This window comes from Camelina sativa, chromosome 3, assembly GCF_030686135.1.
Source record: "Camelina sativa cultivar CO46 ecotype springtype chromosome 3, ASM3068613v1".
NCBI classification, from domain to species: Eukaryota; Viridiplantae; Streptophyta; class Magnoliopsida; order Brassicales; family Brassicaceae; genus Camelina; species Camelina sativa.
The window spans coordinates 12,528,144-12,542,001 of NC_141882.1; the positions used below are offsets into that span (position 1 = coordinate 12,528,144).

At 38.5% G+C, this 13,858-nt stretch overlaps 3 protein-coding genes and 1 long non-coding RNA gene across 4 annotated transcripts; 2 read left to right on the forward strand and 2 right to left on the reverse strand.

Annotated features, from left to right (window-relative positions):
* Positions 1-2,960, reverse strand: LOC147946860 (uncharacterized). Its single transcript, XR_015592206.1, has 4 exons — positions 2,812-2,960; positions 2,233-2,720; positions 1,030-2,150; positions 1-951 (listed from the first exon to the last, which is right to left on the reverse strand). It is a non-coding gene; the product is annotated as an uncharacterized LOC147946860 (long non-coding RNA).
* A 115-nt stretch (positions 2,961-3,075) lies between these two features.
* LOC147946861 (uncharacterized) lies at positions 3,076-5,532 on the forward strand. The gene is made up of 2 exons (XM_087507274.1): positions 3,076-4,122; positions 4,414-5,532. Exons 1-2 carry the CDS (start codon positions 3,076-3,078, stop codon positions 5,530-5,532), a joined length of 2,166 nt encoding a protein of 721 aa, XP_087363400.1.
* Positions 5,533-5,743: 211 nt separating this feature from the next.
* LOC104776990 (exonuclease 1) lies at positions 5,744-10,261 on the forward strand. Its single transcript, XM_010501171.3, has 14 exons — positions 5,744-6,142; positions 6,612-6,731; positions 6,828-6,951; positions 7,065-7,202; positions 7,343-7,552; positions 7,743-7,918; positions 8,010-8,082; positions 8,179-8,302; positions 8,492-8,652; positions 8,725-8,779; positions 8,868-9,394; positions 9,480-9,525; positions 9,647-9,848; positions 9,960-10,261. The coding sequence occupies exons 1-14, from the start codon at positions 5,982-5,984 to the stop codon at positions 10,042-10,044; spliced, it is 2,202 nt and encodes a 733-aa protein (XP_010499473.2). The 5' UTR covers positions 5,744-5,981; the 3' UTR covers positions 10,045-10,261.
* A 1,903-nt stretch (positions 10,262-12,164) lies between these two features.
* On the reverse strand, positions 12,165-12,975 carry LOC104776991 (protein S40-1). Its single transcript, XM_010501172.3, has one exon. The coding sequence runs from the start codon at positions 12,862-12,864 to the stop codon at positions 12,451-12,453; it is 414 nt and encodes a 137-aa protein (XP_010499474.1). The 5' UTR covers positions 12,865-12,975; the 3' UTR covers positions 12,165-12,450.
* Positions 12,976-13,858: the final 883 nt, after the last annotated feature.

Genomic DNA, 13,858 nt, shown 5'->3' on the forward strand with positions numbered 1-13,858 from the left:
CCCATCTGGTCCCAAGGCAACAAGAAAGTCTCCTCAGCAAACTGCCATTTCGCATCGGCCTGCTGTGGTCACCTCCTATTCTTCCTTGGTTGCTTCTTCTTCCCCCTCCTCTACTGATGTGGTGATGCATCCGATAGAAGAACTTCAAACTGGTTCATCTGACACTAGTTCCCAAAACCCTAGATCTGCAACTACTGTCACAGGTAACAGTACTGGATTAAAATTTTTTATTGTTCTAGTCCCAAAGGATACCTACCCTCTTCACACAAACAAGGCTTTGGTTTGCGCTACTTCCCAAGCTGTTTCCCCCGATTTTGCTGGCACTGAATGGGGTACAATTCCTGCAGAGAACTCAGTCTGTATCGGATACTCCGCAACCCCAAGTGGTGAATGTCCACGCCACTAGCACTGAGGAATGAATCCCCTCCCAACCTACTCAGCCTCAACCTACTCAACCTAAAACCCTTGCTGACAAAATACGGAAAACTGTTGACAGCTCACTAAAGAGACTTGCTCCGGTAAGTTACTCTGCAGCTGGGAGGCCCACCACTCATATATCGGACACTGTTTTCCAAAGAGGTGCAGAACTGCATAAGAATTTCATCATGTGCTTCTTCAATGGCAGACCACCACTGTTCCACCAAATTCAAAGTGTTCTCAATCATATGTGGGGTAAGGGGCGTCGCTTGGAAATCCATATCAATCACCACTCCAACTCTGTACTGGTTAGAATCCCAAATGACTATATCCGCCAGAAGGTACTTGAGAAATGCATTTGGTATATTGGTGAATCTATGTTCCATACTGCTCCATGGGCTCCCCACTATTCTACGGCAGCTCCCTCCCTTGAGTCCATCCCTATTTGGATCCAGTTGCATGATATCCCTCTCAATTTGCGTACCAATGAGGGTATCAGTCTTATCGCTGGCCTTGTTGGTGAACCTAAGGAAACTGATGATTACACGATTAATCTTGTTAGCCTGAAGGTCTCTAATGCTAAAGTTCTTGTTGATCTTACCAAAGCTTTACCTGATGTGGTGGAATATACTCGTGATAATGGTCAGGTGGTTGAAGTCAGAGTGGAATATCTTTGGCTCTCTCCCACTTGCTCCCACTGTAAAGAACTTCGGCATATTGCAAAGAACTGTCTTCAATTGCCTCCCCCTACTGCTGCCAGTAACCCTATGCCCAACCCTTCTAACCCTGCTCTTGCGGTAAAAAAGGTTTCGAATGTGCTGGTCAGAAAAGAAAAGGAGGGTCCCTCCAAACACCATACCCGAACCAACATTCACTAGCTTACCGAAAGAAGGATAAAGCTCTTATTGCTTCCCCGGTTGCTAAATCCTCCAAAGCTCCTCTAGCCTCCCACTTGGGATCTGTAACCTCCTCTAACCCTTTTTCCCTCCTCACCCCCTCAAAGCCCTCACCAATGCCCCCTCCCTCCTCTATCACTAATGCATCCACCCCTGTTACTAACCAATCCACCCCTGTTCCTCCCTATATTTTTCCCGCTCCTTTAGTCTCCACCATGCCTCCTGACCCTTCAAAAACTCACCTTTTTGATCCCTTGAACTACCTAGCCATCAACATCCCTGAAACTGATCGTGACTTACCTATGATAGTTGGGCTCCCTGCCCGAATACTGCCTCATGGGCAGCTTTCTCCCTATCCCACCGCATCAGACACTTCAAATTCTAACATGAAATGCTCCCGCTCTCACCCCTCCCTTTGTAACCCTCCATTGACAACTTCCTCTCAACTTCTCCCTAGTAAACATCAGCTTTTGTTCCAACCCGTACCATCTACTACTAATTCTACTTCTAGTTTTTTGTCTACCCCTCCCCCTCCCCAGGGTGAGATCCCCCCTCTTCTCTAATGGATACAAAACTCTTTTCTTAGAATATCTGAGGCCTAAATGACCCGGATAAGCAAAAGCCTTTTTGCAGTTGGCTTAGAAGCCATCAACCGCTTTTTGGAGCTATTTTGGAAACCCACATAAAGGAAATTAGTTTGAACCACATTATGGCGCAAACGTGTCAAGGATGGAATTTTACCTCCAACCACTCAGCAGATCCAGATGGCCGTATCATCATTATTTGGAAGGACCCGGCGTCTGTCAGAGTGATAAGTCAATCTCGTCAAGCAATGACCTGCGAAGTTATCATTGCGAACAAGCTTCAATTTGTGTTCACTGCAATATATGCTTCAAACATCCAAGAGGAGAAAACTGACCTATGCGTGGAACTTCTTCAGCTCTAGCAATCTTTAGCTCTTGATACTTGCCCTTGGATAATTGGTGGTGACTTTAATCAGATTATCCACCATGCGGAGCATTCCTCACCTTCAGTAAATTGCATTTCCTCCCCAATGACAGAAATTAAAGATTGTCTATCCCAGTTAGACTTGTTTGACCTGCGTTTTCAAGGACCGCTCTTCACTTGGAGCAATAACCAGCCATCCAACCCAATAGCCAAGAAACTTGATCGGATCCTGGTAAATAATCACTGGATTTCACTTTTCCCGGATAGCATTAATACTATCCATCCCCCGCTACCCTCTGACCACTCTCCCTGCCTTGTTGACCTAGCCTACCAACTTCCTAAAGCAGGCACCCGACCTTTTAAGTTCTTCAACTATCTCACCAAACACCCAAACTTCCATCAACTGGCGGAAGAAGCTTGGTTTCAGGCCGGAAGCTTTGTGGATAACCTCACTGATTTCTGTTGGAAGCAAAAGATCATCAAGGGAGACCTAAAAACACTAAACAGAGAGAACTTCTCAAAAATACAAGAGAGAGTGAGTGAGGCTAACCGTTTGTTATTGGATGTGCAGGTGAAGGCTTTACAAAACCCATCTTCCACCGTCTTTCAACTCCAGAGAGACCTTCATGATAAATGAAGTTTCCTACGAGACATAGGGGAAAGTTACTTTAGACAAAAATCCTGGATCAATTGGTTGAAGGAAGGCGATCTCAATAATAGTTACTTCCACAAAATTTGCCACGCGCGTGCAAGCTTTAATACTATTCGCTCTTTCCTCCTTGACTCAGGTGAACTGCTAGTGGACCCGGTGGAAATGTCTGATCATGCTATTGCTCACTTCAAATCTATTTTGGCACCATACACTTCATGTTCTCCACCGACTTGGTCCTCCCAAGAATGGTTCCATTCCATTAACCCTTTCAGGTGCACGCAGGATCAGATTAATGCTATGAATTTGGTGCCCACAATGGATGAGATCACTAAAGTGATGATGAAACTAAACCCCAACAAGGACCCTGGGCCTGATGGACTGTCTTCAGGCTTCTACAAAGCCTCTTGGAGTGTCCTTGGTTCAAAGGTTACTACTGTTATTCATCACTTCTTCTTCACCTCATTCTTGCCATCTACAACTAACTCCACAATCCTCACTCTCGTGCCAAAACGACCAGGAGCCTCAAAAGTAGCAGACTATCGCCCAATATCTTGTTTCAATACCCTCTACAAGGTGATATCCAAGCTACTTTTTGCTCGTCTCAAGCCTATCCTCCCAACCCTGATATTGCCAAACCAAACTGCTTTCGTCCAGGACCGACTTCTATTGGAAAACACCATACTAGCTGCTGAGATTGTAAATGGTTACCATAAAACCGCTGGTCCTAAACGAATAGTGATCAAGGTTGATATCGCTAAGGCCTTTGACACCATCTCCTGGGACTTTTTTTTCAACTGCCTACAAGGTATTTCCATCCCTGACCAATATTTGAGGTGGCTCCAAACATGCATTTGTCACCCTAACTTTACTGTTGGCTACAATGGTTTGGTACACAGATATTTCAAGGGTAAACGTGGACTTCGTCAAGGCGACCCACTCTCGCGTTACCTGTTTGTTATTGCCATGAACACCATTTCATTAATGCTAAATAAAGCGGGTGAAGATGGTAAATTCAAGTATCATTATAACTGTGATAAGGCAAAACTTACTCACCTCTGCTTTGTAAATGATCTTCTTATATTCCTGGATGGTTCCTTATCGTCTGTTCAGCAAGTTTTACAGGTCATTCGTGAATTTGAAGATCGGACTGGTTTGACAATTAGTCTGCCCAAATCTTCTTTCTTCGTTGGAGGCCTTACTGATAAAGAGGTTGACTTAATATAAACCACCACTGGTCTGACTCACAGCTGTCTTCCTGTCCGTTATATGGGGGTCCCTCTATGTACCAAAAATTTGACCATGCAAGATTGTGAACCATTGTTACAACAAGTGAAGGGAAAGATAACTAATTGGTGTGCGAAACACTTATCTTTCGTTGGACGTATTTTGCTAATCAATACATTGGTTGCAGGGATCTCAAATTTCTAGTGTTCCTCTTTTGTGCTTTCGAAAAAGTGTATTGCTAAAATAAACTCCTTATGCAGTGTTTTCTTATGGAAGGGCTCATTGGAGGGAAGTCATAGTGCTAGGGTTGAGTGGGCCACGGTTACAAAACCAAAGGACCAGGGAGGATTGGATATCCGAGATCTCACTTACTGGAATCAAGCTTGTACCATTCGCCTCATCTGGCTCCTTTTCTTCCGATCAGGGTCGGTATGGGTTGCTTGGTTTAAGCTTCATTTCCTGAAAGGATCATTAAACAACTTCTGGATAATGAAGCCACGAAAACAATACTCTTGGGTGGCAAATAAGTTACTGAAGATGAGGGAAGGGGTTTTCACCTGGATAAGATTGCGAGTGGAGAATGGACAATCATATAGATTTTGGTCTGATAACTGGTCACCGTTTGGGAGGATCCATGACTTCATATCTTCTGCTTCAGAGACAAGACTTGGTATCCCAACAAATGCTACTCTGCATCAACTACATTGTCGGGGGCAATGGTTACTTCCACATGCTAGAACGGACAACCAAGTTCATCTCCTAACCTATCTCACCACACTGGACTTGACGAACAATGAGGACTACTATGAATGGGAACTTGAGGGAAAAACTTACCAACGTTTCTCTACTGGACATGTATACAAATTGCTCTGTCCCACTTCTCCACTGGTTCCATGGTGTAAAGCGGTGTGGATCTCTCGAAGCATCCCTAAGCACAACTTCCTCACTTGGCTCTTCGTTCTAAATCAATGTCCTACTCAAGATCGCATCCTCCAATGGGGGCTCCAAACAGACCCATCTTGTCTACTTTGTAATGCTGGTTCAGAGGATCGAAACCATCTCTTTTTTGCTTGCAGCTACTCTTGGTCGATCTGGTCTGCAGTGGCCACAAGATGCCAAATCCAACGCTCTCCTTCCTGGGAAGGCACTCTAGACAACATGCAAGCACTCCAAGGCTCGAGAGCAAAAAAAAGTCTCACTCTCCTTGCTTGGCAATGCTCTATCTACCTAATCTGGGAAGAAAGGAATCACCGTCTGCATCGCCAAACTTACAGGTCCTTGGATACCATATTACGTTTGATTGACGCCACTATCCGTCACCGAATCACCAGTTTCAGAGACAGTAATCCTTCCATGACTTCAGCAATGTTTGATATTTGGTTTCGATCAGGTTGATGATAACACTATTCCATCGACTAAGCGCCTACTTGTTTCCTACCTACTACTAGGTTTACCCTAATTTCTTTCCAATGTGTATTTTAATGAGCTTTGTCCTTTTTACATGGGCTTATGCCATTATCAAACTCTAAAGTTGGGCTTTTGTATCTTTTATTTTATCTTTTGCAATTCAATAGAAAGTCTTTTTGAACAAAAAGAATAAAAGAATGTACTCTTCTTTTAATTATATAGACTCTAGAGATTAAAAAACCTGCCGACAGAATCCTTGGACCGAGATATAATTTGGTCAAAATCCCTAATTAGAATTTTCCCGCCAGATTTGTGAAAAAATAGCCATAGAAATACACACCTCCTCGATACAGTCACAGGGCTCTCCTGAAATGTTCTCGTCAGGGCGAAATTAGGGTTTCATTTTCCAGAATACGAACAGGAAGGGGAGGGAGGAAATGGGTATTCAAGGGCTTTTGCCGTTGCTGAAATCGATAATGGTACCGGTTCACATCAAGGATCTTGAGGGTTGTATCGTCGCCGTTGATACATATTCATGGCTACACAAAGGAGCTTTATCTTGTAGCCGAGAGCTCTGCAAGGGCTTACCCACCAAGAGGTTCGTCTCTCTCTCTCTCTCTCTCTCTCTCTCTCTCTCTCTCTCTCCAAGTTACTTGATGAATCCAAGATGTAGATCGATTGGTTTTTTTATTTCCCCCAAATTAGAAACTGGGTTTCTTTGTCTCGATGTGGATTGTCCCATTTTCGTTAAACCCACTCTGAAAAATCAAACCTTTTAAATTTTTGATGGACTCTCCGAATTCAATATCTTCAGAGGCCTAGTAGGGTTTACAGATTGAGATTTTCGTTTGGACATGATTGATTAAGTTTAGTTATGGTGTTTCCTGTCCATTTCTCGTAGGCTCAAAAACGCAATTGACATGTTTGCTAAACCAAAACTTAATTGTCATTTCTTAAGTTGCTGGAAGGGAATGAAATTTGACAGTAGTATTCATCAAGATCTGTTCTCTTGTTACTGTTCTGGTTCTGGTTTTGTGGAAGCTAATGTGTTTACTGGTATCTTTCAGGCATATTCAATATTGTATGCATAGAGTGAATTTACTCCGCCATCATGGAGTGAAGCCTATTCTGGTTTTTGATGGTGGTCCGTTACCGATGAAACTAGAACAAGAGAATAAGCGTGCTAGGTATGCAAAACATTGGCTATCTAGTATGTTTGTTTCTGGTTATCATTGAACAAGTTTAACACCAAGTCCACTTGTTTTCTATAACAATAAGTTCAGGTCTAGAAAGGAAAATCTTGCACGTGCATTGGAGCATGAAGCAAATGGAAACTCCTCTGCTGCTTATGAGTGCTATTCTAAGGCTGTTGACATTTCACCTTCTATTGCACATGAGTTGATACAGGTAACTGTGGGCTGTGGATAACTTGTATTCTTCTCCAGTTAAAAAATATTTTGTATTTCTCCTTAATTTATTTGTTTTGCATTTCTTTGATCTGAAATTTTCTACCATTGAAGGTTCTGAGGCAGGAGAATGTAGATTATGTTGTTGCTCCTTATGAAGCTGATGCGCAGATGACATTCTTAGCTATTAATAATCAAGTTGATGCGATTATTACTGAGGATTCTGATCTTATACCTTTTGGCTGCCCAAGAGTAAGCTTTATGTTACACTTTGCATGAGATATTGCTGTTCATCAGTATTTCCACTTCTTTACTGGTAGATATACTGTTAATTACTTGTTGATCCCGGTGTATTACCATCAAGACTTCAATTGCTAATTTTTATGTCACAGATCATGTTTAAAATGGACAAGTTTGGTCATGGTGTTGAGTTTCAAGCCTCCAAGCTTCCCAAAAATAAAGATCTCTGTCTTTCGGGATTTTCAAGCCAAATGCTTCTCGAAATGTGCATATTAAGTGGCTGCGATTATCTGCAGTCACTTCCAGGAATGGGACTCAAAAGAGCTCATGCTCTCATTACGAAGTTCAAAAGCTATGACAGGGTATACTTCTCTTTCTCACTTGATTTATCTCACAAAAAGAAATTAGGTAAAGCAAGAGCATGATTAGTTCAAAAAGTTGATACCTTACTACAAATTCATAAAAAAACTAGCTTTAGATTTTCCGGCATCAATTTATGTACATAGTTATGGAAAGAGTTTACTTGTTGATATGTTGCTAGTTTGCTTTCAGGTAATTAAGCACTTAAAGTACAGCACAGTTTCCGTTCCTCCTGGTTATGAAGAGTCATTCAAGAGAGCTTTACTGACTTTCAAGCATCAACGTGTTTATGACCCAAAAACTGAAGATATTATGCACTTGTCTGGCTTTTCTGACAACCTTGGTGAAGATTCAGATTTTGTTGGCCCATATCCTTTGATACAAGTATTTTTGATATTACGCCTCTATCTATCAAAACTGATTAAGGAACATTTAAATGGATTTCTTAACACTATTCACATTAATGCCACAAGATATTGCTAAAGGTATAGCACTAGGCCAGCTTGATCCATTCACACAGTTGCCATTCCAGGTAATTAATTGACTTCTCTCTATTTCTACTTTCTCCCCCTCTTTCCCTCCTGGATATGTTTTATTGATTCATTGTCTTGTTTTCTTAAACTAATAGGCTGAGAGTGTTACTCCTAAATTGACTGTTGATGATATGTCCCGTCCCAAAAGTTTCAAACCTGAAATTCTGAAGAAAAAGCTTGATTTGCCAGTCCAGAAAAATCTTCTCACGAAGTATTTCTGTATCCTTCAATGTTACCTCCATATTTTTCATTTTTTGGCAGTTTATTACGTTTGGAACTTGGTTCCCTTGGTTTAGTAGGATTTTGTTTTGATCAAGTATATCCTGTATATCTTTAAGAGTCATAATAGCTGTTGAAACTGGTAAATATTTGATCTGCTCTACTTGTTCTTCACTTAACATCTGAAAGGCTTTGCATCTATTGAGGCCAAAAGGAAATTCAAGGCTCCTAGGATATCACCAATGTCTCTAACCCCAACTGATGAGTCTCCAAGCACTCCTGAGGATAACACACTAGATGTAGATGCTCTTTCAAGTCAGACAACAAATGAATCCCCGGGTTATAGCTTTGTAAGTAACTAGAAGAACCACATTTTAACTCTCGAAAGTCGTAGCACAAGCTCTAATATCTGTTTTTTTTAGGGTGAGAATGCATGTGCTAGCAAAGTTGCTGAGAAAAGAGTTTCACCCGACGACGGTACAATTGCTTTCATTTCCACTACTGAGAAAAATTATACTCTTAAATTTTCTGTCCTGGCTCATTTTTATGTGTCACAATCTTGAAGATGCAAAGGAAAGGAATCAAAAGGACCGTGATCATAAGTACGTCAAGGAGGAAGTGGCGAGGCCGAAGATAGATAGTTTGAAGGTTGTAGTAAGGAGCAAGTATTTTAAGCACAAGCAGGAACACAAAAGTCTTAAACAATCGATCCCATGTCTCAATGATTGCTCTGTGATTGGTCCGAAAAAGACTGTTAAAAATGTGATAAACATGTCAAGCGCCTCTATAAGAGAAGAGGGTGACAGAGCTATAGCAACAAGTCCATGTTTCGATCATGAGCGAATCTACAACGGTCATGTAGATGCCAAAGAAGTGAGTTCCTCTGCCATGAATGAGGTGGCTGAGAGAACAACAAACATCCACAAGATAGACCATCAGATCGATAAAGATGAACAGAACCCATCCATTGAGATCCGTTCTGCCTTTAGTACTCCTGAGAATGTTATACCTCTCTCTTCCTTTGCTACTAATAGTTTTCATGGAGCTGCAACAGGGAAGAGAAAGCATGACTCAGATGAATATCTTCAGAAGGTTAGATAGAATTGTTCTGTTAGCCCATGTCCATTTTTTCCTATCATTTGTTCAAGCCATTTATTAAGTTCTCTAACCATTTCAGGAAAATTTGAGTTCCAAGCACATGCGCATGGATGAAACAGATACTGGTAATTATAGAAAATCCTGCTCGCTAAATACTTGTATCTGTATAATTGTTATATAGGCACTGAGATCTTTGACTATATCTGTTTTTGTGGCCTGTACTAAACTGTGAAGTTCTAAACGCAGAAACATCATCTGAAACCAACGATGTTGAGAAGTTTGGATCAAACATATCACATATTGGGCATTACTCAGAAATAGCAGAGAAATCAGTGGAAAAATTTGTCTCAGCTATATCATCTTTCAGATATGCTGTGTCCGGCTCTCGTGCTAGTGGTCTCCGTGCACCTCTCAAAGATATCGGCAACACTTGTCCATCTTCTAAAGGGTAAACATTTTGACATCTCAAAGTTTACTATCTTCACTAGTTAATGGTGATTGATTCAAATAATCTCAGAGATATCTGTTTGTTTTCTTGACTTCGTTTTGTCACAAAAAGGTTGTTATCTCCTAAACCAGACTTCAGCAAGTTTGGTTATACGTCAAACAACCAAGACAAGATAACAAAGTCAAGACGATTGTGAGCTCAGATTTGTAAGTTAACCATCTCTTTAGGGCCACATGTTAGAGCTTTGGCTGTGGAAACAACTTCGTGGTCGCAATGATATTGTTGTTGTTTTGAACTTTTGATGTTGTTTGTATCTGTTAGCTTTTTTACTGTGCATAATTTTTTGTAATACATTCTTTACACAACAATTTGATTGATTGGTTCATAAATGAAACAACTTCCAACTTGTGTCATCTCTATGAAAATTATTAGAATTTTTCTTTATATATATCTTGAGACATAACTGAAGATCATTTACATAAAGTGAAAATGGCAGAGATCCAAAAGCAATGGTGTGCAAGCAAATGCAATAAATGTTATTTTGGGGCCAAACCATAGATAGATAGAGCTTTCAAGAGATTTATTGAGAAAAAGACAAGCTAAACTTCTTCTGTATCAAATGATTTAGGATTGTTTGTTTGCACACGTATTAAATTTTGAGGGGAAAAACTTGTGGCGAAAAAGGTATGCACGTGAACTCAGAAAAGAAACATATCATATGTATTTGAGTCCAATCAGATTCTGACAGTTTGGATCATCAACTCGAAGTTTCTGTTTTTCTTACACACGTGGTCCAGTTGTACTTCCACGTCATCTCACTTTATTTTTGCTGTCCGTTTTTCCCTCTTCTTAATTGAGTAAAAATCGTTTTAGTAATTCTTTTTTTTTGTTGAACACCAAAATCGTTTTATACAAACGTTATATATATATTTTTACTAAACATCTTATTATATATACCGTATATACCTCTAAATATATTTGGGATGGATATATGATTTACTTTTCAAATAAGTGAAGAATTTTTTTTTTTTCTCAAATAACAAAACCTTTCCTTCTTTCTCAAATTTTTTTTTTCTCAAATTTTTTTTTTTGTTGAACACTTGCTATTTAACACATTAGGGTTATGAATCGTTGGTAGTCACGCTATAATTGTATAAAACTTTCTAGGTCTTTTCCTTTTTTATTAAATGACAGACAAGAACAATTTTATGCAATTATAGTGTGACTTATTATTATTTCCTTGTCGGTTTTTATTTAAAAAACGTATGAGTATGATTATAAGAAAACTAAGCTGCCTAATCTGAGACCGGGACCGGGGCATGCTAGATTTGAATACTATACAATCTCTCTTTTAAAGTATAAAAAACATTACTATAGTATCGCAATACGAATGTGAAAAACAAGCTTAAAAATTAAAATATTATAATGTATAAATTACATACTTTAGTCAGTAAGAAAGTTATTGGATAAGAACATGGCTAGATGCATGTGCCGCCGGCTTATAATCATGTCACATGTGTCAAAGTATATCCGCGGGACACTAGAATTTTAAACGGATGGCTAGTCAGGATCTTTCTTTCAAGGATAAGTTCTTAAATATAAATCTCCATATACCTGTTTTTATAAAGAGATATAATTAATTATTTACTATTATCATTGTATGCTTGATTAAGAAGAACACAAGGAATTGTTTTGGAATAAACTCGATACTATTTATCAAGTTGGTGTTTGTTGACTATCAAGTTTTTATTTTTCTTCTGCATCTCCGTACCAATTTCATTATATATACGGTTTGCTAATTAAAATATACAGAAGAACTAGTCGGATTATAAACTAGATAGACCTTAAGGTAATTTAATATATAATGAGATGAATTTACTTGACCAAGTCATTTTTGCTCTCAAACACGTGTATTTAGGAAACCACGGTTCCAAACGATTCACTACTTAACCCCCAAAGACACATACATTCACTACATTACCAAATACCTAAAATTTCCTAAATAAACGTCTGCACTTGGGTCTAGAATCTTCAAATTATTACAAAAAAATAAAAATAAAGCTTGGTGTATAATAGACTAGAGTTAAATAAAAATAATGCAATTTCTTTTTTCGCGAGTTGATGTCACCGGCAAAGAAATGTCTCTTTCTTGCTACCTCTCTTAATCAATTACAAAAGAACAGCTAGTTCTGTTCGTCTTTTGTCCTCATCTTCATTACAGGAGAAACTAATAATATTCTAAACCCCCTGCAGAGATCTTCATAATACCATTCATAACTTGTCCAATAAACTCAATTTATTCAGCACAAAGGAAGATTTAATGAAAGAACGAATAATTATATTAATTAAGAGTAAACCTTAATGCTTTTTCTTTTCTTTTTTTCTATTACAAAAGAGAATCAAAATTAAGAATAAACAAGGAATTAAATGTTCTTTTTCTTTTTTGACATTTTCCTTTGACATTCAATTAAAAATCAAACTAAAAAAAAAAAAAACAGTTCTGAGAATCGCTGATTTCTTCCACTAAAAGTAAAAATAAAAATTGGAAGTTCGAAAAAAATATAAATAAAAAAAAACCCGAAACCGGTCCGGTCCAAACAATTCAAGCTTCCAAAAATCCGGTTAACCTGAGAACCGAATTACGAACACGGCTCAGATCTCGTCCTTTAAGAGTTCTTCCGTTACCTGTACAAACGGAGAACGCCATTTGACCTCCTTCCACCCTCCGTCCAACTATCAAATGCGGCGGTACCATCCTCCTTCCTCCGTCGTCATCCTCATCATCGGACGAAGAATACCTCCTCATCATCGGTATATTCACCGGAACCGAACTCGAAAATGGTGATGGCAACGGCGTCGTTTTGCTCCTTATTGATTTGTTCTTGCTCCTCACTCTCTCTGAGTTTTCCCGTAAACCCGCCGGACGATTCTCTTTCTCGTTCCCGTCTTCTCTCCGACGAATCGGAAAGTAGTTATCAGAGAAAATAACCTCAGATTCGTCGAACTCTTCCGACATTTTCAAGAATTCAGATGTTAAACTTATTAAAAAGGGTTTTTTTTCTAATAAATAATGTAAATATAGGGTTTATGAAGAATTAGAGATTTGTGAATTAAAGAGAGAACAGTAAGAAGAATAAGAGAAATGTGAAGGGTTTATATAGATAAAGGGGAAACGTAGAGAGTACTCAAAGTTTTATTATTATTTACGTTTTTTGTGTGTTTATGTGATGATGTCATCATAGTGGCGTTGAGTGCGGACCCCCCCCCTTTATTTCTATAAAATTAATTAATTTTCTATTTTCATTTTTTTTTCTTTTATAAAACTTCATTATAAGAATTTTTGTTTTGTCTTATCTATATATTTTTGTAATGTAAGATATCGACGACTCATATTTATTTTGCCTAACTATCACATTGGGCAAATCTTATCCGTATAGAAATGTTGATTTGTGACTCTCATTGGTTTATTTAGATTAGAAATATAGGAAGGTTGAAATAATTAAATTATTGATGAAAAAAATTTTGGTAAAGAAGAAAATTCGTTTTCCAAAAAGTAAATATTATTACATAATACATACTCTAAAGATTGGGAAAGTTCCAGTCAAAGTGATACGTTTATTTTATATTTTCAGTAATTTCTAATTAATTAACTAGATAAATCATTTTCGTCAAGATTTTTTCTTGATTGAATCAAGACATCCACGACACACACACACACAAAAACAAACAAGTTCTGATAATGCTATGTTAATACTTAATACTAGTTAATACTCAATTCCTTTATAATAATAGCCCATCCGAATAAGAAAATACGAGAAGAAACACTGATTCAACTTTCAATTTCAGAGGACCTAGTCGGTTCAAATATACAAAAAAAATGGTTATAATATGTAGTATAATTTATAAAATGGGGAAAAAAAACAATTTAGAGAAAGATATAGAAAAGTATTAACAAAGATGGAAACTTGGAATGATGCTTTTTCAGTGTTTAACTAAAAAAAGAAGATAGG